Raw genomic sequence first — 24,409 nt, forward strand, 5'->3', positions numbered from 1 at the left:
GGAAGCCAATTACCATAATGGTCTACACATTTATAACATTTTAGGAGTCGGGCATGCAGAACATATCTAGACAAGTATATAAAAACTTGTGCAGCAACTTAGAAAAGGGGAGTCTTCAGAATCTTGGTAAGCCCACTGTTCTGTTAGCAATTAGGTTGTGTTTTGCTACCATAATGTCGCAATGAGTACTGGCTTATTTGTATGTATGTACGAGAAATACCTAGAAGTGGAATTGCATTTTTCAAAGGTATGTGTATTTGATACCTTGATATTACTTAATTGTTCTCCAGAACTGTTGCACCCATCCACACTCATCTTCTATACAAGGGTACTGGTTTCTCAGTATCTTTGTCACATTCTTCTCCCTGTGACTCAAGACTCTCCAGTATCTCTTCATTCTTCTCTTGGTGAAAATGATCTTAGTTACAGGAGCTCCAGCCTCATCTGTTCACTGACTGGTTTTCTTTTTTCTCCTAAACTGGTTTCAAGTTAGAATATAAATTAAAAAAAAAAACTTAACTTCTGGTTCTCTCTTAGCTACCATCTACCAAAATGTAATCCAAGATGTGACAAGCTCTAAAGACAGAAACTAAACTCCTGGTTTATATTAGTTACTTATAGCATGTTTCATCTTCCATATATAGCTGCACTGTACCAAACAGCAGCTATTAGCAAGATGTGACTCTTTACATTTAAATTACAATAAAAATTTTAATTCCTTAGTTGAACTAGCCAGATACATTTAAAAGTGTTCAACAGCTGCCAATGGCTAGTGGCTACTGTGGACAGCCCAGGTACAGAACCTTCTGTCATTGCATACAACTGTGTTGAACAGCACTGCTCTAAAATAAAAAGCTTTGGGGGCAAAAGTACTATGATTTTTTTATCTTCTCGTGCTCAACAGCACACTGTAGATATTTAATGAGAGTGGATAAAAATGCAAGCACTGAAGCAAAAGAAAGCAGAGAAAAAAGTTTAATTTTTAGATGCAATTGATATTCCAGGTGCTCTTTTAAGAACTTAACTCAGTCATTCTATACAGAACATACAATCATTTCAACATACAAGTTACTCCACTTTGAATACTCTATTTTAAAGTTTAAAAAACCATTTTAAAAGCTTTGTCTTGTTTCCAAGGAAAATGAGGCAAAATGCTTATTATAAAACACTAGTTTGCAGCAGTGTACATTATAAGTAGTTCATTAATGTTCTTCATCCTTAACTTAAAGGTTAAACCTGAGGAATTAGAATTTTTATTATCAGAACTGCATAGCAAAACCATGTCCAGATGATAGAAATACCAAATAATCTGTGGATCAAGATAACCTGTAAACCATTTAATCCAATTTAAAGCAAAATAGATATGTTAGGAGAGATACTAAATGATATCCAGGTTAACAGAGTTTTGAAATGCTTCATCATACTTTAAAAAAATGACAATGCAACAGAAGTTGTCAAATGTTTTAAGTAGGCACATACACCTTGTATCATTTATCTGATGACAACAAACTGTTGAACCATTCGAAAACTGTTGTTTTGGAAAGAATCATTTAGGCCAAATTCAGTCTTTTGCATGTGGCACTGAGCAGTCCTAAACTGAAAGTGCAAATGCCTGGATGGAAACATAGCTTAAATCATTTATTTATGCTACCATTCTACTCTAACACACTTTAATGCTGTGGGAGAAATTTTACAGTTCCTCTAAGTCTTGATATAGAGTAACAGGCTTGATGAGAAAATACAGAAGGGTCACAAGTCATGCATAAACTAAAAATGTTAAAGGATATTTTAATTAGGCTTTTAAAAAAAATCATGTTTCATGTCTTGGTGATACCACTTTAAGCACATGCTTTATCAAAGTAAATGGCATCTAGAGGTATCCAAATGCTTAAGTCCATTATTAACTGAAAATACCTTACAATTACATAGCATTTTACTGTTGCTAAAGCAATTTCACATACTCCATTTCATTTTATTCCTCACAACAGCCCTGTGAGGTAGGCTGAACAAGTTACAATATTTTATGTAAGGCAAGGGAAGCTCAAAGATGATAAATGATTTATGTAGAGATCACAATTCTAGTACATGGTAGAGCTAAGGTGATTAATTTTAAATACTTTAAAAGAAATTAAGCCAAAATATTTTTGTTACATCTGGAAAATTTAAAGTCTAGTGGTTTTTAATATAAATTACTCCAAAACTTTAGCTATTATCTATCTTATAGTATGAATTAGTTATAAATTTGATTTTAAAGAGTCTCCCTTAAAAGGTAAACTAGCCTCAATGCTTTGGTACCTTAGAGATATTGGAAATGTTTTAAAAAAAAAGCATTCTCATAACCCTTAGGCTCTTGAAAAAGTTCCAATACTAACAAAAATGCCTTTTACCAATCACTTACAATCTAACTTATTTTAAAACTGGCTCAAACTTAAGAAGCTCCAAGCCAAAGCAAACGCATTCACCTACATGCTGTCGTACATACTGTGAAATTCTCTACGTCCCAAAGACCAACTGATATTGAATGGGGACCATTAAGAAAATATATCAACTTAAACTAACATAGCTCAAATGATTACAAAAGTCAGTACCTTATACTGACCCAGAAATAACAAATACTGTTTTAATTTAATAAGCGAGTAGTCTGAGGAGAAACGTACTATGGCAATCTCTGATATTTATTCAGTATTTATAAGCCAACACTAACCTTTATATGGCATAACCAACAATATCTTTTCAACAAAAACATATGCCAAATATAATCCATTTAACCTCCAAATTACTCAAAAAGCTTAAAGTATTTACATTAATCAAATATTCCAGGTAACAAAGCTATCATATGTGACATAGGATCACAAATATTTGCATAATATGAATACTGTAAGATACACACAAAACTAAAACTATGCTGAATGTGAGGTAAATCTTTCTGCAATGATTAAGGAAACATTCACGAACTCTTATAAATGCTCCATTACTGGCATTATGAAATGTAAATTAAAAATAACATATAACTTTATGGTTATTTTGGATGTTGAGTAAATTTATGCTGAGCATACACTTCCCTAAAAGAATATATCCAGCGTAAAAATAAAATCAGGGAAGAAACTTTTCAAGACACATTTTATGTGGCCACATATAAGTGAACCATTTTATATGAAGTTAATTAGAATTTGTTTTACAAGTTCTAACATTTACTTTTTAAAATTTCTGACTTATTAGCAAAAACATTATTTTTAAGATGCAAACTTTGTCATACCACCCAAAAGCAGCAAAACTACTATACGCACAGAAAATCAAACTTCACTAATTTGGGAAATCCAAATACACAGTATGACAGCCATATCCCAGATACTTAAATAGTTGTATGAATTAGGCAATGAATGAACACTGATCTTACAAATACAGGTTTTTTTTTAAAGAATTATCATAATGATTTTTAAATACAGTCCTTAGTTTAGCCTAGATTCACATATTTTATATGTCTACACTGTCCCTTCTAAAATCAATACTCTGAAATAATCATTCTCCATATATATCCTTTTCCGATTTTTTCCCATGTTTCCAAAAGACACTAGGTAATAACTTAATAATTTTATGGGAAAAGTATATATAGAAATACTAATCATTCTAGGTAAGTCATGAAATAGAGTATCTGAGCCTAATTAAAGATTTCATTACAAATTATTATTATTTTTTTTTTACAAATTATTTATTTTATTCTTTACACCACCAAGTGTCAGTCACAAAAATTCAAATTATACATGATACTGTGCATACCTTAATTTCATAAATGAGCAAATAAAACCAAGCCAGTGTGTCTCTTTAGATGATAATACGGGGAAAAATGACTGCAGAACAAATTCAGTCAAGTTTAGCTGTACAACAGCAGTTCATGGTCTGTCAAAATGGTACAGATGCCATCAGTTAAACCCATGCACAGACAGGCACGCCTTTAATACTTTCAATTTGTTTACTTACACCTGGAACATTCAAAGAATCACTGAATATTAAATTTCTATGTGCATACAGTTAGTAAATGCTTGGTATGTACATATTTACGAAAAGTTAAAGATGTATGTGACACAGTCCAAAGAGTCAAAATGAATTGTGAAAAAATTCTTTTTCTAAAGTGCTTAAGGCAATTCTTTCATTTCTTTATCCAGTTTACTAAAACTGGTTTGGGATTCAACTGCTAAAAGAGAAAGGCAATACTAAATGTGAGTTTTTATAAAACAATTTTTTTACACCTGTGATACATCCATTGCCGTCAACTTCTCATGCATTTCTTTTATAGAAAGCAATCATGTTTGACCTGTCAAAACAAAGAGTTAAAAAAAAAAAAGGATATTTGAAAGGGTATACCAACTTTCCATAATGTGTTCAATTGAGCAAAAAAAACTCAGTATTTTTTAATTCAAATGTCAATGAGAATGTTATATATTATGTGTCAAGTTAATAGTTACCTTAATTTGAGACTATGTAAGTAGGCACTCCAGTTGATTATTTTCTAGTTGAAAATGAGGGTGGAAAACTTCCTCCAGTTTAACTTAACACAAACTTAAATCAACTAAGCTGAAACCCCACGTGTATAGTTCTTTTTTAGAGACCTTTAAGAAGCACAGTAAAAGGAAAACCTCAGATTCTTATTCTAAAGTATAACTATTACTTCAAATGAATTTTCCAAATGATTTTTAGAAAATTTTATATGAAGGGTTTCAAATGATAGCATGAGCACAGGAAGAATCATATGCACTCCTCCAGCCCTGATTAATATTTCCTTTTCCTCATGCCCCTGTAATAGAAGCCCTTCACTGGTATAACATAATGGTCTCTGGTTTAAATATCAGTTGACACTGCATGGGGCATGGAGCAAGAGCATGCTTAGAGGAAAAAGGCACTTAAAATTAAAAAGAGGATACAATTATATAAGACATAATAGTAAAAGTTTTTATATAAGAATTTCTGGCTTTTTCTGTGTCATTTGTGTTAAAATATACCTAACTGTTCACATAAAGCAGCTGCACCACTAACTTACTGCTTTCAGGTTTAACTCTATGAAAGAGGATTGTAACTTCCTGTTTCCTCGGGTCCTAGAATAACCCTTCTGCAGGGACATCCGAAATTTTCTTTCAAAATCTCTAGGAAAAACAAAAACCAAAATTATATTTATTTGGAGAATCAAAAGAATATCTATTAACAATGTCATCCTCTAAACTCTTTAAAATATGTCATCAGACAATGGCATAGATATGAATGTCCTCTGGAAAAATAATACCCAGTTCAAATAAGATTCCTAATTTAGATTTGTTTTACAATGAACAAAACATCCTATCAGTAAGCAGTAAACTTTAAGAGAGAATAAGCTGTTCCTATTCCACAGGCCTTTCTGTAGAAAGCAACTCAGATGTAAGCAGCAACGGTCACTTCTTCGGGAGAAGGTTGTCATAACACAATATACTTAAAATGTGAACAAAAGAAAGTCAACATGGGAAAGTAAAAGTTTCAAAAATTAAGGAATATACAAATCTAGACCTCTTTAAAATGCGCGAGGGATTCTTAAATACTGTAATTACAACTTTCAGTTTGGCTCATAGGACTTGTTACAAATTTTAATCAACTTTAAAAATATAAATGCTCTGCTCAATAATCATGGGTGTTACTGTTTAACACATTTTCCCTAAGTTTGGTGAAGATTACTCTATGTTGACTTTTGGAAGAATTACAACCCTTTAGAAAGCAACTGAACATAGCAAAAGATTGAGAGAAAAATAACCTCTGAATAGTTATATTTGAAAAACTCATGTGCCAAATAAGTCAGAGATAATATGTAGTTTTTTCAAAACACTTATTTAAACCATTCCAGCTTATTAAAAAGCAGATTTAAATGACTTCAGTAAAGAATAGTTTTAGGCACCTCCCTTTATAACCTAGTCCTCATAGATAAAACTTGAGTAGGTAGCTTTCTCTACTTTCTGTATAGCTTTAATAAAATTTCATCTTTCTAGAAATGTTAAAAATCAGTATAATTATTATCAGTTATTACCAAATTCAAGTGGGAATTTTACCAAAGGTAACTATTAAAGGTACAATTAAGCTAGACAAAAAAATCAGAAAATATACAGCTTTAAAAAATCTTATCCATCATCCAAAATGATGGAAGAAAAGAAGTCTAATTAAACAGGGTAACTTATAAAGAATATCCCTTTGCACCAGGTAAAAAGCTGAAATTTGGGTGATTTGAAGCTATTATGTCTCGAAACTCTTCCTATCCACTCTCTATTTTGAGTTATAACCATAAGAGAAATATCACAATATTTGGAAAAGAGAAAATGACATACAATCCAGTCAATAAACAAAAAAGGATAATTTAGCAAACCTCAACGTATTTATAAAAGGGGGAAAATAAACTATTGTAAGAAAACCTTTCTAGCACCCCCAATCAATTATTTCCATTTTCAGAAAACCACGAAGGACTGTATAGTTTTAAAGCTTCCGTGTAAGAACTAAATAACAGGTAGTGATGACATTAAAAAAGAAAGTATGGAGGAAAGAAGATTTAAATGCTTTTCCCTCAGGCCCTAGGGCTACCATATGTAACTAAACATATTAGAAGAGCCAAGAAACACAAAAATGAGTTTCTATGTAACTACTTAAACACTGCTTTTTTTTCCATTTACTCTTCAAAACATCAGTTTCTTGCTTGATGTCTGCTTGCTTCTCTGATATTGCACGGTGGGTTCCTACGAATGCTCCGTACTAGATGCTTGATGCTAACAGATTCCAGACCCTAAAGCAGAATGTAGCCAAACCTGATTTCCACCACTCATGAATTTCTGTGATTAGTAACTGCACAGAAAAGGCCACCCAATCAAAAAAGGGTGGGGGAAGGTAAACATATTTTGAATAGGTATTACTGAGTAAGATTGTTTAGGCTGCTAGCTGAACCAGTCATCCCATTTTCACTTTTCTGAAGTGTTCTCACAGCACTTGGAACCTGCATCCCAGTATTCAAAGAAAGTCCACCACACCAAACCTAAGAAAGGACAAAAACAAAGCTTCAGTCAGATTTCAAATCAAATGAAAACTTAAAGGATCCTTGTATCTCACTTGAAAGGCAAAATGCCACATAAGTGAACATCATCAAATTCCAAACTGATAACCTTTGTATGTGACTGAGGGGAAGCGGAAAGGCTAACGCAAGAGTATTTTAGAACTACAGTGGCCAAAACAAGTCTTTATGATAGCAGAACCCACTGGAGCTGCACACAAGAGAGGGAAGTAAGGGCTGTAGAAATTTAGAGACTAAACTGGATTAATTTAGGCAAAGGATACTATCAATATTGATGCTAATGTTCACAACCAAGAAAGGTGCACAGAGTCAACTTCCTTATCTCAATTACTGCTTTAGATTTTGATAATGAGGTGTGTCCTGAGACTACAGGAATCTCACACCCCTCTGTTAACAGAATAATTCCATCAGTTTCTTCCCTAATTTGTCAACAACAAAAACTCTTTTATAATTCTTTAAGGTCATCTGAGAAAAATGCAAATGGCAATACCCAGATACACTTGCCATATTCTACTACCATAAATGTGGATGAGTTTATGAAGGATAAAACTGCTTCGCTTGTGAACAGAGGAGCTATCATTCAGTAAACAATAACTGATTTGGAATAGAGTCAAGAAAATTAAAATGTGAAAATATGAATCATTTAAACTATCATCAACGACTGCCACATATGTAGGAGACATAAGCTTAAAGCAAGGGAGATTCTAGAAATTTTTTACGTATTCCCACCGTCAACTATATCCTAAAGTATTCAATATTTACTAAGTAACTATAGTATGGTTACGAAGAATTTGCTGACCTGTGAAATGTATAACTATATAATTAACAATCTAAAATTTTAAAACTAGAAGGTAATGATAACTCTTAAAATACAAAAGTAGTATGGCACACATGAACCTATCTACGAAACAGAAACAGATTCACAGACATAAAGAACAGACTTGTGGGTTGCCAAGGGGGAGGTGGGATGGGGAGAGATGGGCTGGGGGTTTCGAGTTAGCAGATGCAAACTATTACATATAGAATGGATAAACAGCAAGATCCTACTGTATAGCACAGGCAACTATATATTCAATATCCTGGGATAAGCCATAATGGAAAAGAATATAAAAAAGCCTTTTAGGGGAATTCCCTGGCAGTCCAGTGGTTAGGATTTGGTGCTTTCACTGCTGGGGCCCAGGTTCAATCCCTCGTCAGGGAACTAAGATCCTGCGAGCTGCATGGCCAAAAAAAAAAAAAAAAAGTATGTATGTGTATAACTGAGTCACTTTGCTGTGCTGCAGAAATTAATACAACATTGTAAGTCAACTATACTCCAATAAAAAATAAATTAAAAAAATACAAAAGCAACTCTATTGTGAAAAAAAACTACTATATTATTTTATTGAAAATTATTTAAGTGATTTACAAAAATATTTACTCAAAATACCTAGCACAAAGGTGGAAGGGCAAATCAATGGAGTAAGCTTAATCTTCTTCAGCAAGTGGCACTGGAACACATGGGCATCCATATGCCAAAAAAAGAGATCTCAAACCATCCTCTATACCATATATAAAAAGTAACTCAAAATGGATCCCAGGCCTAAATGCAAAACCTAAAATTATTAAACTACAAGGAGAAAACAGAAGAAAATAACACAAAGAAAAAAACTGTGACCTTCAGTTGGGCAAAGCATGATCCATAAAAGAAAAAAAATTGATAAACTAAACAATCAAAATGAAAAACTTCTCTTTGAAATGTCCAGAAAATGGAAAATAAATCAGACTGGGAGAAAATATTTGCCAAATATTTATTTGATAAAGGATTTATCCAGAATACATAAAGATATCTTGAAACTCAAGAAAACAAGTAACCCAATTTTAAAAAATAAGCAAAAGATTTTAACAGATAGTTCACCAAAGAAATTATATAAATGGCAAATAAGCACATGAAAAAAGCATCCTATGACATTCACTAATGTAATTAGAGTTTCATTATTTGGAATGAAAAAACAACGAATAAACTCACTATCTACCTTCTTGAGATAGACTCAAATTCAACATGAAATCTACCCTTTTAAAAAGCATATCTGAGGGGGACTCGAGGGGGGGGGAGTCAAGGAAGGGAGGGAATACGGGGATATGTGTATAAAAACAGATGATTGAACTTGGTGTACCCCCCAAAAAAATAATAATAAAAAAAAAAGAGTTTAAAAAAAAAAGCATATCTGAGACATAGGGGAAAAATAATTTTTTTTTGATTCACTAAATTTATTTTAAAAATCATAAAACATTTCTTACAAAAGTGTATTATATTCTGCACACTGCTCTGAATAGATGGCAGGGACCTATGGACTACTGTTACTTTTCTTCCCTGTCCCCCCCCCCCCCAAATGTTACAGTGACCACAAAGCAAAGTGTTCACAATAATTACATGGGGGGATTTTTTTTTAAACCACCAACAATGAACAAAAATTAAAATTCACTCACTCTGCTGCTGTTTCAAAATTTCAATGTTAGTTTTTGCACACCCTCCCCTACCCCCCACCCCTGTTTGTAAGGAACTAAAACATTACATCTGGTGAACAGCAAAGATTTCACTACACCTCAAATGCAGAACACCTATGAAAAAGAGGAATGTTGGCTTTTTAAACAGAAACAGATTAAAAAAAAAAAAAAGATATAGGACTCCTTCAGGTCTTCACTAGTCTTAGAAAAACTTTCCAGAATACTGCTTCACACTGTTCTGCAGCAAATACTGTGCACTCTGTATCTGGTCCTGTGTTCCTGTAATGGTAATGATCCAATCTTCGGATCCTTCTAAAGGATCATCGATTTTGATAGAAGCTCCTGACTCATGACGGATTTGTTTAATCCGCTGACCACCTTTGCTAATAATAGATCCAGCCAAATCTTTGGGAATAGTTACTTGTGTAGTAATAATAGGTCCACCAAGATCACCATATGAGCCACGACCCCCTGCATAGGAATAATCATATCCAGAGCCACCCTGTGGTTCATATGCCATCTTCCACTCTGATGGGCTCCATGTGTCTACTGCACAGTCCCAGGTTTCATCAGCACTGAAACCAACCATGCTATCACAACGGTCTCCAGGTCTTCCTCTTCTGTCACAGGCCATTAGATCTCCGCCTCTAGGTGGTGGTGGTGGTGGTGGTGGTGGAAGAGGAAGATTCCGAGCTCTGCTACCACCCAGGCCACCTTGTCCAGGAGGAGGTGGAGGAGGTCCTCAACGAGGGCTCATAGCATCATAATCTCTTCTGGATGGAGGCATGGGATGCCCACCCTGACCAGGAGGCATTCTATCAAAACTACCTGTTCTCCGCATAGGAAACCCCACGGGACGTCCATGGCAGTCATTAAACATCATTGTAAAACCACCGTAATCATAGGTTTCATCATAAAAATTGGGATCATAAGGCTGAGCACGTCCTTTGATGGGAGACTCTGATATAAAATCCAGGATAATCTTTATGCACTCTACAACCCTATCAGGTTTTCCTCCAATAAGAACGACTCTGTCAGTGGATTGAGGACAACATTCCTGGAAAAGCTTGATTGTTGTCTTAGTGTTCTCTCGAAGTTCTTTGATTTCAGCACCTCTGACCCAAATAATTCCTCCTGCCAGACTCTGATGAATCAACAGTCTCAACTCGCAGTCAAAGTCGCTTCCTTTATAGTGTTGGTAATTTAAGCACTCCACAGCATCAGATTCGAGCGGGAGCTGGCTGGTTGCAGTGGGTGATGGCAACTGCAGACCCTCTTCCAAAGTAGGGATGATTTTCTTCAGAATTTCTCCAATTGTTTCAATATCAGCACTGATACTCAATATGCGCTCGGGGCCACTGCTATCTGGGACTGAAACACTGGCATTGTAGTCTGTACGGAGAGCCTTAATATTCTTGCCTCCTTTTCCAATCACTGCCTCAGCATTCTTTCTCTGAAGCAGAATGCGTAATTCAACCATCTCATCAGTGTTTCTAGATCTTTTAAAAGCTTGTTCCTCTTCCACATCTTCAGCAAGGCGTTTACCAAATTCACCGTTGGTTTCGGTGTTGGGAAAGGTTTCCTCTGGCTGTTCAGTTTCCATTTTCTTGTATTAAAGGAACACACCAATCAGTTATTAAATATATCCTTGCAGGGCAGAACTGAAGTGTTCTGGGTGGGACCAACTGACATCCTAGTGCTGCAGTAGCCTATAGGCCGCAAATAAGCGGGAAGTAGGCAAGACGTCGAGGTTGGTGCCATGGAGAAACAGAGGATAATGGCATCTGCAGTGCTTTCGCCTGGAGCCGAAAAATAACTTGGATTCCACATAGTAATAATATTGTCCTTGATTGACCAATTTGGCAAAACAGCCAAAAATAAACCATATGCAGATGTTAAAAAGAAAATAACCTTTCCAATATCCCTAAGTATCTTTCTATGAACAATAACTTTATGCACTAATCACTTTTACTTTTTAAAGGAAAATCAGGAGTCCTGGTTATTAGCATTGTTTTAAACATATTTTACAATTTCAGGGTATCTAGGGTAAATAATCATTATCAATTGTGAGAATTAAAAGTACTGTATTTTAAACCCACATATAACCTGAATACTTTATCCTCACAGTTGAGGAGTTACAGTTGGGGGTGATGATGGAAGAATAGACACATAAACATTCCACCAAGTCTGCAATGGAAATATACCATCCTGATCTGTAAAAGCAGCCCCCAAATTAAAGAAAGTTCTAGCCAGAATACTGAAGGGCTTAAGTGGATTGCAGAACTCCCACAGCAGCCTAATCTTATAGAGAAATGCAATAGATAAAGGAGTTAGGAGAAGCAGTAACATTTCCTTAATAAAAACATAAATTCAAAACCGTTTCATTTTGTGTGGAGAATCATGACTTTTTCTGAAATTGAGTAATCCTGAAATTATACACCTTTATATAGACATACATATATTCAGTCTACCACACATAGATAGTCATCTAATATTTTACAAAGATTATACTGCAGTGGAAAAAAGGATGATCTTCTCAATAAATGGTCCTGGAATAAGCATCTATCCATATGGAATTAAAGACTGTATCTCAACCCCAACATCATACCAAACTTATCATTTCTATATCATACTTGCATTGTAAATGCAGTCTAGGTCTAAATGTATAAGAAAAATTTTGCTTTTAGAAGAAAACACAGTATTTTCATGACCGTGGGAGTGAATAAAACTTTTTAGACCAGACACAAAAAGTGCTAACCATAAATGAAAAAAACTGGTAAAGTAAGCAACATTAAAATTAACAACTTTTGTTTATCAAAAGACACCAATAAAAGGAGGGGAAAGGAAAGCCAGAGTGGGAAAGATATCTGCAAATACATATATCTGGCAAAAGACTCAGACTATAGAAATAACTCCAAATCAATCAATAAGAAATAGGAAGAAAACCCAATAGAAATACAGGCAAAAGACTTGAGCAAGCATTTCACAAAAGAATATATCCAAATAGTCAATAAACATATTAAAAGGTGTTCAACAGCACTAATCACCAAGGAAATGCACATGAAAACCACAATGTAATATATCATACCCACCAGGGTAAAAATTTTTAAAAAGACAATACCAAGTGTTGATAAAGATGTGGAGGAATTTCAAACTCTCATATACTGCTGGTGGTAAATTAGTATAACCAACATCTTTGGAGAACTCGACTGCAGTTGATTACACACACACCACATGATCTAGCAATCTCAATCCTAATTAGATTCCCAATGAAAATATACACACATATTTACCAAAAGACATTAACAAGAATATTTATAGAAGTTGTATTTGTAAATGTCTCCAATGGGAAACCACTCAAGCATGCAATTAAATCAGAATGGGTAAATAAATTATGATATAGTCATATAATGGAAAACTATACATATATATAAACATATACATATATGGAAAACTATACATATACATATATACATATAAAACTATGTGAACTTCACCACATAGAAAAACACTGATAAATCTCACAAACATAATGTTGAGCCAAAAAGATACTGTGTGATTCCATTTATACAAAGCTGAAAAGGAGGCAAATGAATTTATGGTATTAAAACTCAAGACAGTAACTACTTTGGAGGAGGGCTGGAAATGGACACAATGCTCCATTTCTTGATCTAGATGTGGGTTACAAAAATGAGTGCCGTCCTAATCAAACTACATGCTCATGATTTGCAGACTTCTGTGTCTTAATACTTACTTCAATAAAATATACTAAAAATATACAGACAATCACAGATTTGAGAGAGGAGGACTGGGGAAAGGGAGAGGAATACAAAGGAAAAATAAGATATTGTGCTTTCCCAAATATACAGCACAGATTTTTCTCCTTAAAGTTGTCGAACCAAATAAAACATAAATTAGGTACTAACCATGAAGCCAGGTAGTACTGGCTGGGTAAATTTTGTCTTAAAGGAATACAACAACTGTTTTGAGTTTGCATCATAGAAAGAAAGTTGACCTAAAAGGAAGGAGAAAAAAAGTCTGATTTATTATTGGAAAAAATTATAATATCTAATTAAGTCTAACAAAATCATGCATAAAAGTAAAAACCAAACACATTTTGGCATTAATTTTTTGTCACTATGAGGACTGGACTTAGTAATTCTCACTTGAAAATCAGTAGCAAACGTGCTTAAGAAAAAGCTCAAATCCAGTTTTCAAGATTTCCATAGTGCTTCCATAACTTGGCACTATTCTACTTACTCAACTATAGATAATTTCTTTATTTTATCATTATTTAACAAATGGCTTCCTTAGCCCAGTAAAAACCACGGTTATTTCTTCCTCATTTTTACTATAACCAGCTTCTCCACCCAAATCCTATCACCTTTTAAGGTTTACTCTATTAAAGTTTGTCTTCTAACTACTTGCTCATACCTGAGTCTCTGAAATCATGGTATAGTTATCACTGCTTCAGCTTTGTTAATTTTTAAAATCTCTTCACAGTCTGTCTTTTCAACAATGATCACGCAACTAAATCACTCTATCTGACCACCTAACTGTCCAATCTGATGGCATCCTTACAACTATTATCAGTTCTTCAAACTCTCCTCTCATGACTATTCTCTTGGTTTGTTTCCTAATCCTGAGGATATCTTCCGTCTCTTCTTCTCCTATTCTAAATGTAGATGCTTAAAGCCAGAAACAGGAGTATCAACAGTGGGTGGACTCCCAGGGAGGAAACAGATCACCCCATTGCTCTTTCAAACCCATCTTTCAAGATGCTTCTCACTTAACCTCTCTGAGCCTCAATTTCCTCATCTGTTACATGAGATTAATAACTATGACCTTTTAGGATTGTTACAAGGATTGAGTGAGAAAAATACGTATAAGGGGCTTAAATCCATACCCAACATGGAATATGGACCACTATTTCTATTAGCAGGAACTCTTAGTGACGCTATCAAAATAAAGTCATATGTTAATTAAAAAAAAATAAATGTAGATGCTTGTCCAGGCTCTTTTCTCTCTACAATGTCCCCTTAATAAATCAGCTGCCACTAAACAGAGAAAAAGAGAAAAGAAACTAACATTTATGCCTACTCTTAAAGAACGAAGTGATTTATACACATTACCTCAAAATATCAAGCAACCTATATATGGTCACAAAGTTAGTACACAACAGAGCAATAATGCTTAACTGCTCTGTGCAATATTCAGTGGCCATTCTGTGACGCCATCTCTGATATTCAGCTTCAGCTAAATAATGTCACATGGCTGTTCTGCTGGCATCTCATCCTTCCCCAGGCTCTATGCTCCCTATCCTGCTGATGACACTATCCTCCTCTTGATCACAGTGGATGGAACCTCAGTTATCTTCAGTTCTTCTTTGTCCCTCCCTCCAATCCACATTTAGTTTATCAAGTCCTATGAATTCTACTTTCACACCATCAAATTCATTCTTCTTGATTCCCCACGGCTAAGGTCCCTCTTACCACTAATCAATCAACAAACACTTATTAAGGGCTTACTATGTAAAGCACTTGCCAGGCAAGCAAAACAGACATGGTCCTGTCTATATAAAGACCACCTCCTTAAAAAGTCTCCCCCATCAATGTTTGCAGTCTCTTCCACATTTAACCATTTACTCCCTAATATTTCTAAAACTTTATTACCATCATATAACTACAGTTTTCTAAAATGAACAGAATCCTCCCCCAACTACTAAAAATAGACTAGCCTATTATTATTTTTCAAGGCCCTCAGAATCTGATCCCATCCTACATTACGATTTCTTTCTATACCACATGCTCTAGGGTAACAATTATACTTCTTACTACTATCTTTAAGGAACCACAAAGTATAGGGAAAGAGACAGAAGAAGATAAGCAAACACTATCTTGGTAGTCGAAAAAGAAATAAAAAATGTATGCCAATAAATTTACTATTTATCCTGAGGAAAATTATTTATCTGCTTCATAGTGAGTAAATAAAAAAGAATGCAGCAAAACTGACATGTCATCACTAAAAATAAATCAAACCACAATCAATTTTTTTCGTTTAAGCAACTAGGTTGATACCTCATGGAATTATCAGGACACAATGTTACTTAAAATGGTAAAATTTGGGTTTATTAGCTTTAACTGTCAACTTGGAGAAAAGCATTTAGGGAATTACTTTTGTTCCCTAGTTCAACAGTACCTCATTCTTCAAGTTTTATAAGTATTTAGATGACAGTAGAGAAGATACTTATCAAATACCTAATTCAAAAAATTTAAAGAAATTTTGCAAAAAAAAAAACCCCACCAAGTTAACTTTTAGATGATCATAACAGGAGGAAAAGATTGGCCAAGATGAAACTTAAGGACAAATATATTCTTCACTTCGACTTATAAACAACAACAAAAAAACACCCCTACACTGTCTAATATCAGAGAAAACAGATATTCTGACAGAACTCCATGGAAAAAGATTTAGTGGGTTAGGTGGCTACAGGCTCAATACTGATCTACAGTGCTATTAAGTAATATTACTAGAAATTATGCTGCAAAATCACTGACCTCTGATGGTCAGAAGTTCTGTTCTACTTTGAGAACCAATCTTTAAAATATATACAGACATGGTATACAACCATAGGTGATATAATAAGGGTTTGAAAAAATTAAATTATAAAAAGAACAGCTAATGATACAGAGAATGTACGGTCTGGGAAAACAGGGCAAGAGAAGCAATTTTTAAGTAGTTTTTAAACAAAGATTATACAGTAAGTCCCCTACATACAAATGAGTTCTGCTCTGAGAGCACCTTCATAAGTCCAATTTGTTCATAAGTCCAAAAAAAGTTAGCCTAGGTTACCCAAATAATACAATCGGCTATACGGTACTGTACTTTAATAGGTTTATAATACTTTTCACACAAATAATACATAAAAACAAGCAAAAAATAAAATTTTTAATCTTACAGTACAGTACTTGAAGAGTACAGTACAACAGCTGGCATACAGGGGCTGGTATCGAGTGAACAGGCAAGAAGAGTTACTGACTGGAGGAGGGAGAGGAGGTAAAGTAGAACGATAGCAGGAGGGATAGTAGAACTGAAGGATCGTCAGCAATAGGAGACGAAGGGCAAGCTGCAGTTTCACTCACGCCTGATGTTGACGGCACAGGTTCTGGTTCCTTGCGAGATTCAATTCTATCTATCCTCTTGAAAAAATGATCCAGTGATATCTGGGTAGTAGCTCTTTTTTTCTCACCATAGATGACACAGTAGCACTGGACCACATGCTGAACAGCTGCTGCAACCTTTGTGTACCGTTCTATGATTGGATCCTGTGCCTCAGAAACTAACAGTGCCTCCTCAGATAAAGAAAATCCCCTTGTCATTTCCTGAGTTGTGAATCTCTTCAGTTCTTCAGTTACTACTTCTTCCTCCTGTCTCTTTTGTCCTTTCTCTGGGCCTCCAATTCCATCAGGTCTTCATAAGTAAGCTCCTTGTGTTGCACAGTAAGGAGCAAGGAGTTCAATGAAGTTGTCCTCTTGCAGATCTAGCTCCCGCTTCTCGCTGAGGGTCACTAAGTTGCTGAAGACCTCTTTGGACTCCTTATCCAACTTCTCAAACCCACGAAAATTGTAAACAAACCGCGGGCAAAGGTTCTTCTAAACCCCATTCATGGTGACAGCTGTAACCTCATGCCAAGCAAAGTCAATGCTTTTTATGGCCTTGTAGATGTTATAGTCCTTCCTTACTGCCTGATGAAGTGTGACATAAATAATATTTCTTGAAAGTCACTATAACTCCCTGGTCCACAGGTTGGATGAGCGAGGTAGTATTGGTGGCAGATGCACTACTTTGACGTTGGGATGAAAGTCATCCATGAATGGGGGTGGCCCAGAGCACGGTCAAGCAGCAAAAGAATGTTGAATGGGGCCTCCTTCGCCAAGCACTATTTCTGTACCTCCAGGATAAAGTGGTGGAAAAACCAGTCCTGGAAAATGGCCTGTGTGACCCAGGCTTTGGGATTACGCTTCCACACAACAGGAGGCGATCCCTTGGCTATGTTTTTAAGGGCTCCTGGGTTCTCTGAATGATAAACTAAGAGAGGTTTCAGCTTAATATATCACTGGAAGCATTACCACGAAACAACAGAGTTCACCTATTCTTTGCTGCTTTACAGCCTGGCATCAACTTTTCCTCCTTACTGATGTAACTTTGGTTTGACATCCTCTTCCAGTGAGGTCCTGTCTCAACCACATTAACCTGCTCAGGTAAATACAAACCTTCATTAATAATTTCTCGAGGTGTTTTAGGAAATTCCCGAGCAGCTACCGTATCTGCACTCGCTGCCTCGCCACTTACTTTTACATTGTGAGGGTTGGCTTTAGCCTTGAACCGACAAAACCAGCCATGGTGGGCATTAAAAGGTGCGCCCTCTGATTCTTCACTGTTTCTTCCTCAAGTCTTTATAAAGGCTTTTAGCTTTCTCTTGCTTCGGCATTAAGCTGAGCGGGAGTCGACACTGATGCTGATCCTGCATCCACACACTGAGAAGTCTCTCCGTCTCCTCCATCACTTTTCCACACTTCTTCCATATTACTGTCGACATCATCAGCACGGCAGACTTCACGTTTCATGAGCTTGTCCTTGTTCTTTAGAAGTGTGTCAATGGTTAAACAATTCATGTTATAAGAACGAGCAACGTCTACTATCTTTTCGCCTCACTCCACTCTCAATTATTTTCACTTTTGTTTCCATCATTATCGCTTGGTGCTTCTTAGCAGTAACAGCTACATCACTGCTGCTTTTACTCTTGCTTCTGGACATCCTGGGCTTGAAATAAAGATACTGTACTACTGTACCATATACAGTACTATGCAGTAAAGTACACAAAAGCACAACCACTTGTAGAAGATGCATGCACATGACAATGTATTCCAGACATGTGAACTAACTTACATAAGTGGACATGCGAATACATGTTGGCATCTTTGAAAGTTTGCAACTTGAAGGTTCATATGTAGAGGACTTACTGTAATGTAAATATGAATTAGGGAACATAATTCTGTGTTTCTTCGGATGACAAAATTTAAAAGCAACAGTCTCAGAAGTTACTGAGAGACAAAATGAGTTGATTTAGGAAAGCCCTTCTAACCAACCATTATCCTACAGTGAAACAGGCTGCCTTCTAACATAATTAGCTTCACACAGAAAAGTTCAAGATTGGGATTGCCATATATACATTACTAATAAGAAAAAAAATATCAAATTGTACACTTTAAATATATCCAGTTCACTGTATGTCAATTATATCTCAATAAAAGTTCTTTAAAAAAAAGTGCAAGCATAGGAGTGCCAACTACTTGCAGATGTAATGTAATAAGGATTTTATAATATGTGGCAAATGGACTGGGTAATTTCTAAGGTCTATTCCAACTCAAAAAATCTGACTCTACCACTCTTAAGTAATAAAACAAGGCAAGGGAGGAATAAAAATGGACATAAGAAATTTTAATGCTCAAGACTAAAATTCGCAAAATCTTTTTTTCAGACTTCCTTAGTATATTACACGAGTGCCTTTTTGTAGGCCTGCAAGCAAACATCACATGCCCTTTCAGTCAATTAGAGCTGAAATTATGTTTGTGATCAAATCCTAGTAGGTCAAAATATCCTTACCACAATACCAATGTAAATTCTGTATAGATGACTACTAATGAAAAGTACTGAAATACAAGCAATGATGATAAAATGACTTATGCAAAAATCAGTAAACTTACCCCCATCAAAATCACAAAATACGCCTATTCTTTCAGGAACAGTAACATCCAAGGCTTTGACTTTGTTGTTATGCTTTGCTGCAAATGTGTTTTGTAGCCAGTTGTTGACATGGATACACCAACTAGTGTTTGTCTTTCCTAATTGGTCAAATTTCCCCAAAGTCTTGTATGCTACTCCCACACTGTAGGATTTACAATCCTTCTGGGCCTTGACCTCCCAATAATGTTGTCCACTTTCAATAGCAGTGTCTCCTACAAAAGATCAGAAGGTACATTTGACTCTTACCTCTTCCTTATGAGTCACAGAGTTTTCCCTATATCTTGTCCCACAAAATGACACAAAAAATCTGATTCAGGTGAATAATCATGTAACACACAGACACTACATGCAGAGTATCTGCTATAATGACTTGTGTATTTATTACTCCCTCGAGAGTTATAAAAGTGGAACACTATGTAAACTGAAGTAGAATTTAAAACATATCAATAAAAAGACAATTTGAAAACCCACCACAGTAATTAGGCTTCAAGAGGGAGAAACTTTGGCAAAGATTCATTCAATACATAGGCAGCTACTCCACCTCTGAGGGGAAGTCCACCAGTGTGACTATGATGCTTTTAATCTGAGACAATGAAGGACTATTATGTTTATCCTACCCAGCACTGTGTATGATTCCCCAGTAAAACGATCTCTGCTGCCTCTTACTGCTGGTGGCCTGGAGCCTGTGGATGTCCGTTTAGGGGATGGTGTACCACTTCTAGATAAACAGGAACAAAAAGAAAAACAATATGCTATGTTGTACATGTTTCATAAACTAAAACTGCAAATCACAAAAGGAAACTTTGTAAGGATTTCTAATCATGCTGAACAAATAGCAACATTTAATTTTATCTGAATTATTTATTATTAAACAGAGTTGTCAGTTATAACACTTAAATGTAAATAAGAAGTCATCAACATAAAGCAGGCTAAAAACACTAATACCATGCAGACTGAGCAAGGCTTGTACAAAGAACACAGAGTTGAAATATGAGACAATGCCAAAATGAGACAAAAGGGGAAAATAAAGAACTCAAGGGAAAAAAAAAGAACTCAAGAAAGATAATGAATTATAGCTTACATTTCTTGCACCTAAATTTAAATTAAAAGCAAGTCTTATTTTGGTAGGAGAAATGCTTGATAGTACTTGATATCCTGGGCATGGATTTGGGTAATTGCTATTTTTTTTCTTTTTAAGACTTATTATAATCAAAACTAAATAACCTTTTTTATAAGCAGTAGGTATTTTTGTGCTGTATCTTTTTCTCTTAAAAAGAAAAACAGCAATTACCCAAATTCATGCACAGGATAATTTCAAGTATTATAAAGCATTTCTCCTGCTAAAATGGACAAGCTGCAACCTGACCTCCCTTTACTAAATTATATTATATGGTAAACTGGACAGTATTAAGGCCTTTCACTAACTCCCCCAAACTCAAGATAGATCAAATCCCAAAGATGTTTAAAAAAATAACATTTCAATGATATCATATCACTGCATTCATAAAACCAAAAATTCATAACTTACCAGTAGTAAAGAAATAAAGGGAAAGCATGGCAAAAAGAAAAACAGACATAACTACTAAGAACGGCAGTTTGAATTTCAGCGAATAGTTAAATAAGGAGAAGTCTTCTATTACAGCATTCTAGACTTCCAACTGAAAGTATATTTTTGCATGAAGTACAACAGCTGTTATTGTCTTAAAGCAAACATGATCCCACCCTTTAAAGACACCTCAGTCACTCAACTATCTGAATTAAGGCTCTTTGTTACCTCTATTCTGGACTGTTTTACCAGCTTCCCAGATGATCTCTCTGCTACTTAATTCATCTGTTCATGGTTACAAGATAAAACTAACTCTGATTCTTCTACTTTAAAATCTTCAAGTACTTCCTTACTGCCTACAAATGACTTAGCTTGGCATTTCAGGTTCTTCTTGATTTGGGGCCACTCTGCTTTTTCAGCCTTCTCACCTCTGGACAGCACCATCCAGATAAATGTAGCAGCTCAAGTGCAATCTGCTTTAGTGCCTTTTCCTTTTGTTGCTCCTTCTCTTACTCCAAATCCAAATGCTACACATTCTTCCACTTACTTGAGAACCAACCTAAATACTATTCCAAAATGAAGGTCTCCCAGATCCTACCAGGCTAATAAATAACTTTTCTGAAGAGTCCAGCTCTCGGCCAGAATCCTATGTATGATCCTTCAGGCCCAACCAGAAGTAATTATAAATGCTTGCCTTCGCCATACCAGACTTGGTACACAGCTAGTTCACTGCAGTTTTTGCAGGGAGTTGCAATCCCCCCTGTAACCCCATGCTCATTTGCATGTCTGCATTCCTAGATTAGGCACCTGTATTCAGAGGCCCCCTTACAGGAGGGGGCCCTAAGCTGAGACCCTTTCCAGTTGCCTCTTCAGAGACCTTCTTAAAGGTGGCAGGGTCAGGGAGCAGTCTGAAGACACTTTTCCCCACTCTGTAACAATACTTTTCCACTCCTAACCTTTCTCCCTCTCCCGTTTCCTTGTCCTCAGGTCCATAAAACAACAGGAGGAGTCTTTTGTTTGGGCCTTCCTGGGCCGTGAGATGAGATGATCCTCAGATACTCACCATCTGCCACCTGCTCTGATTTACCCAACCCTCACCCTGAGCCACTGTGTTGTGAAAAATGGAACACTGGGGGAGCTGGCACCCTTGCCTTGGTGGCCTCTTGCTTATACTATCACAGTAAGTGAATAAAGTCCTGATTGTTACTTTCAGTTTGGCTCCTTGTCCTAACTGACCCCTTCAACGTGTGGCAGCTCAGGAAATCTTTCTTCCTCTAAACTCCCCAATTCACACACACTATTACACATAATCTCTATCTTGTATTATTGTTATTTATATAGAGAGATGTATCTCATCTACGTAAGTTAGGGCAAATTCCTTGAGAGCAGGGACAGTGTTTACCCCTATAAACCCCAAAACATCTAGCTCAAATACCACAGTGAACAAATGTTTATGGAAAGAATAAATTGTATATAACATTCCAGAAGCAGCCTACATATAAAATACTCTTAAAAGGAGGGAAGAGGGAAAGAGAAATAACATGATTAAATTATACATATAAGTAATCTACAAATCTCCAAATGACCAAATGAAACTTCACTGACCCTATTAAATCCAGCAGCACTTTACAATTTATAACACACTATGAAATCACTTTCACCAATAATAAGCAAATAAACTAGAAAAAAGAGGAAATAATTTTGAAAAGAGAACACATTCTGGTTTCTGGGAAAGATATGGGTTATCTTCAAATTAGCACATAATTACTTGTGCAATTTGAAGTGATCCATCTTTCTGGCACTGTTTTGATAATTTCAGTAATGACCTTCATTTTTCATCCTTGATGCTTCTGAAAATGCATGATTATTATAAAACACAGAACACTTCAAACCTGCCTCATGTCAAATATACATAAAAGCAAAGCTGTAGTGTTAGATGTATTGAATACAGCACAACAAGAAAGATGCCAGGTATAAGTAAATGCAGAAAAAAAATCAGATAAAGGAAAATAATTCAAGAAAGACTTTAAAGCAGAGCTTATTGTTTTGTTACCATATACAATATAATCCAAATAATATGCAGCACACTATAATGCTATAAATTCAAAACAAAAGCTACCAATACAGACAGTCTACACAAGAGCAATATTTTAGCTTATGAAGGCTGCTGCAATGGCTTCTGCTTATTGGTTAAAGAAAAATTTAAGTTATTCAGCCAAGCTAGATATACTAAGTCCTAGAACTAGACAGACATAGATCATCACCTTGTATGTTTCTTCAGTGAAGTAACATGGACACTGTCAGATAAAAACAGGCAACTGTTAAGAGACTCTTTTACAACTTAAATTTAACAGCTTACAATAAAATTAGATCAAAAGCCTGCTGAGGAATTTCTTTTGATTCACTGTTTAACTTACAGTGATTGTACCTTATTTCAGTTTGAGCAAAACTATCTGTGTTAAAAGAGGCCCCCATACTTTGAGACTATCTAAATAAGTCTGACAATAACAAAAGGTCCCAATCTTGCCTCTTTGGTTCATAAGGCTGCTGACAATAACAAAAGGTCCCAATCCTGCCTCTTTGGTTCATAAGGCTGCTGACAATAACAAAAGGTCCCAATCCTGCCTCTTTGGTTCATAAGGCTGCTGATCAGGGGTTGTACCCGGTAAAAGCTGTCATTCAGTGCAGACCTTCAGGTAAGACAGGTGATCTGTAAGTCTAAAATTTAGGAACTATGCTAGGAATTTCTCTCTAAGCAGTTTAAACTGCTGTAGATATAACTTTAAAGAAATGGAATATTGAAATAAAGATATAAGAAAGAAGAGGATTAGGAAAGAAATTAAGAAAAAGTAATGAAAAATGTTAATGACAAATTCAAGTACTGACAAGCAATATTATACTCTTCACTTTGGTGTTACTAATAATAATTTCATTTTAAGTTATTACCAAGTAAGAATCAATGTACAAGCATTTTATGCAGAAAATAGATTTAATAAATTAGCTTACCTTCCCTTGTTCTCTTTTCCTTTAATTTTACTTTCTTGACCTTTTCCTCCAGTAGGATCCCACTCTACACAGGTATCTTCAACTCTCAGGTTCAAATGGGAGGATGAGTTATCCAAACTGAAGTTAAGTGCTAACCAAAACAATATTTCAATTTTTTTAAATGTAGCATATCCCTAGTTTCTGAAGCACAACCATCATCACATTATTTTCCCACTCAATGAATTTAAAACTGTATATGGAGAATAAAGTTCCAATTCCTAATCCTAAGATTTAAAGTCTACAACGATAAAGCCATAATCTACTAATTCCTACTCTATATCCTATTATTCTCCTCTATATATCTATCCTATACTCCAACCAAATACAATGTACTTGCATGGCCACTGGTCTTTCTGACATTCTTTCTGATGAAATCTCCATAAACACACAACAGCCTCAATCTCCTATTATTAGAGCATCAGTTTACTGTTATGACTAAATAGGAAGAGGAGCTG

General features: G+C 35.5%; 3 protein-coding genes across 5 annotated transcripts in view; all 3 read right to left on the bottom strand.

Moving 5' to 3' along the window:
* Window positions 1-958: 958 nt before the first annotated feature.
* Window positions 959-24,409, bottom strand: part of FSD1L (fibronectin type III and SPRY domain containing 1 like) — a 70,258-nt gene continuing 46,807 nt past the window's right edge. For 2 of the 3 annotated variants that reach the window (XM_057721406.1, XM_057721404.1), the window contains 6 exons: window positions 23,916-24,045; window positions 23,174-23,206; window positions 19,981-20,081; window positions 19,324-19,575; window positions 13,483-13,571; window positions 959-7,033 (listed from right to left, as the gene is read on the bottom strand). In XM_057721406.1, coding sequence (XP_057577389.1) covers window positions 6,911-7,033; window positions 13,483-13,571; window positions 19,324-19,575; window positions 19,981-20,081; window positions 23,174-23,206; window positions 23,916-24,045 — 728 coding nt within the window. In that variant the 3' untranslated portion in view covers window positions 959-6,910. The remainder of the gene's footprint in view (window positions 7,034-13,482; window positions 13,572-19,323; window positions 19,576-19,980; window positions 20,082-23,173; window positions 23,207-23,915; window positions 24,046-24,409) is intronic. The other variant, XM_057721405.1, reaches the window with a different exon arrangement.
* LOC130844961 (heterogeneous nuclear ribonucleoprotein K-like) lies at window positions 9,433-10,195 on the bottom strand. Its single transcript, XM_057721407.1, has one exon. The coding sequence runs from the start codon at window positions 10,188-10,190 to the stop codon at window positions 9,759-9,761; it is 432 nt and encodes a 143-aa protein (XP_057577390.1). The 5' UTR covers window positions 10,191-10,195; the 3' UTR covers window positions 9,433-9,758.
* On the bottom strand, window positions 10,299-11,159 carry LOC130844962 (heterogeneous nuclear ribonucleoprotein K-like). The gene has a single exon (XM_057721408.1). The coding sequence runs from the start codon at window positions 11,157-11,159 to the stop codon at window positions 10,299-10,301; it is 861 nt and encodes a 286-aa protein (XP_057577391.1).

This window comes from Hippopotamus amphibius, chromosome 2, assembly GCF_030028045.1.
Source record: "Hippopotamus amphibius kiboko isolate mHipAmp2 chromosome 2, mHipAmp2.hap2, whole genome shotgun sequence".
Taxonomy (NCBI): domain Eukaryota; kingdom Metazoa; phylum Chordata; class Mammalia; order Artiodactyla; family Hippopotamidae; genus Hippopotamus; species Hippopotamus amphibius.

What these genes read in the sequence shown, in the direction of transcription:
- LOC130844961 (XM_057721407.1), bottom strand. Translation starts at nt 10,190, where the DNA reads ATGGCCTGTGACAGAAGAGGAAGACCTGGAGACCGTTGTGATAGCATG.
- LOC130844962 (XM_057721408.1), bottom strand. Translation starts at nt 11,159, where the DNA reads ATGGAAACTGAACAGCCAGAGGAAACCTTTCCCAACACCGAAACCAAC.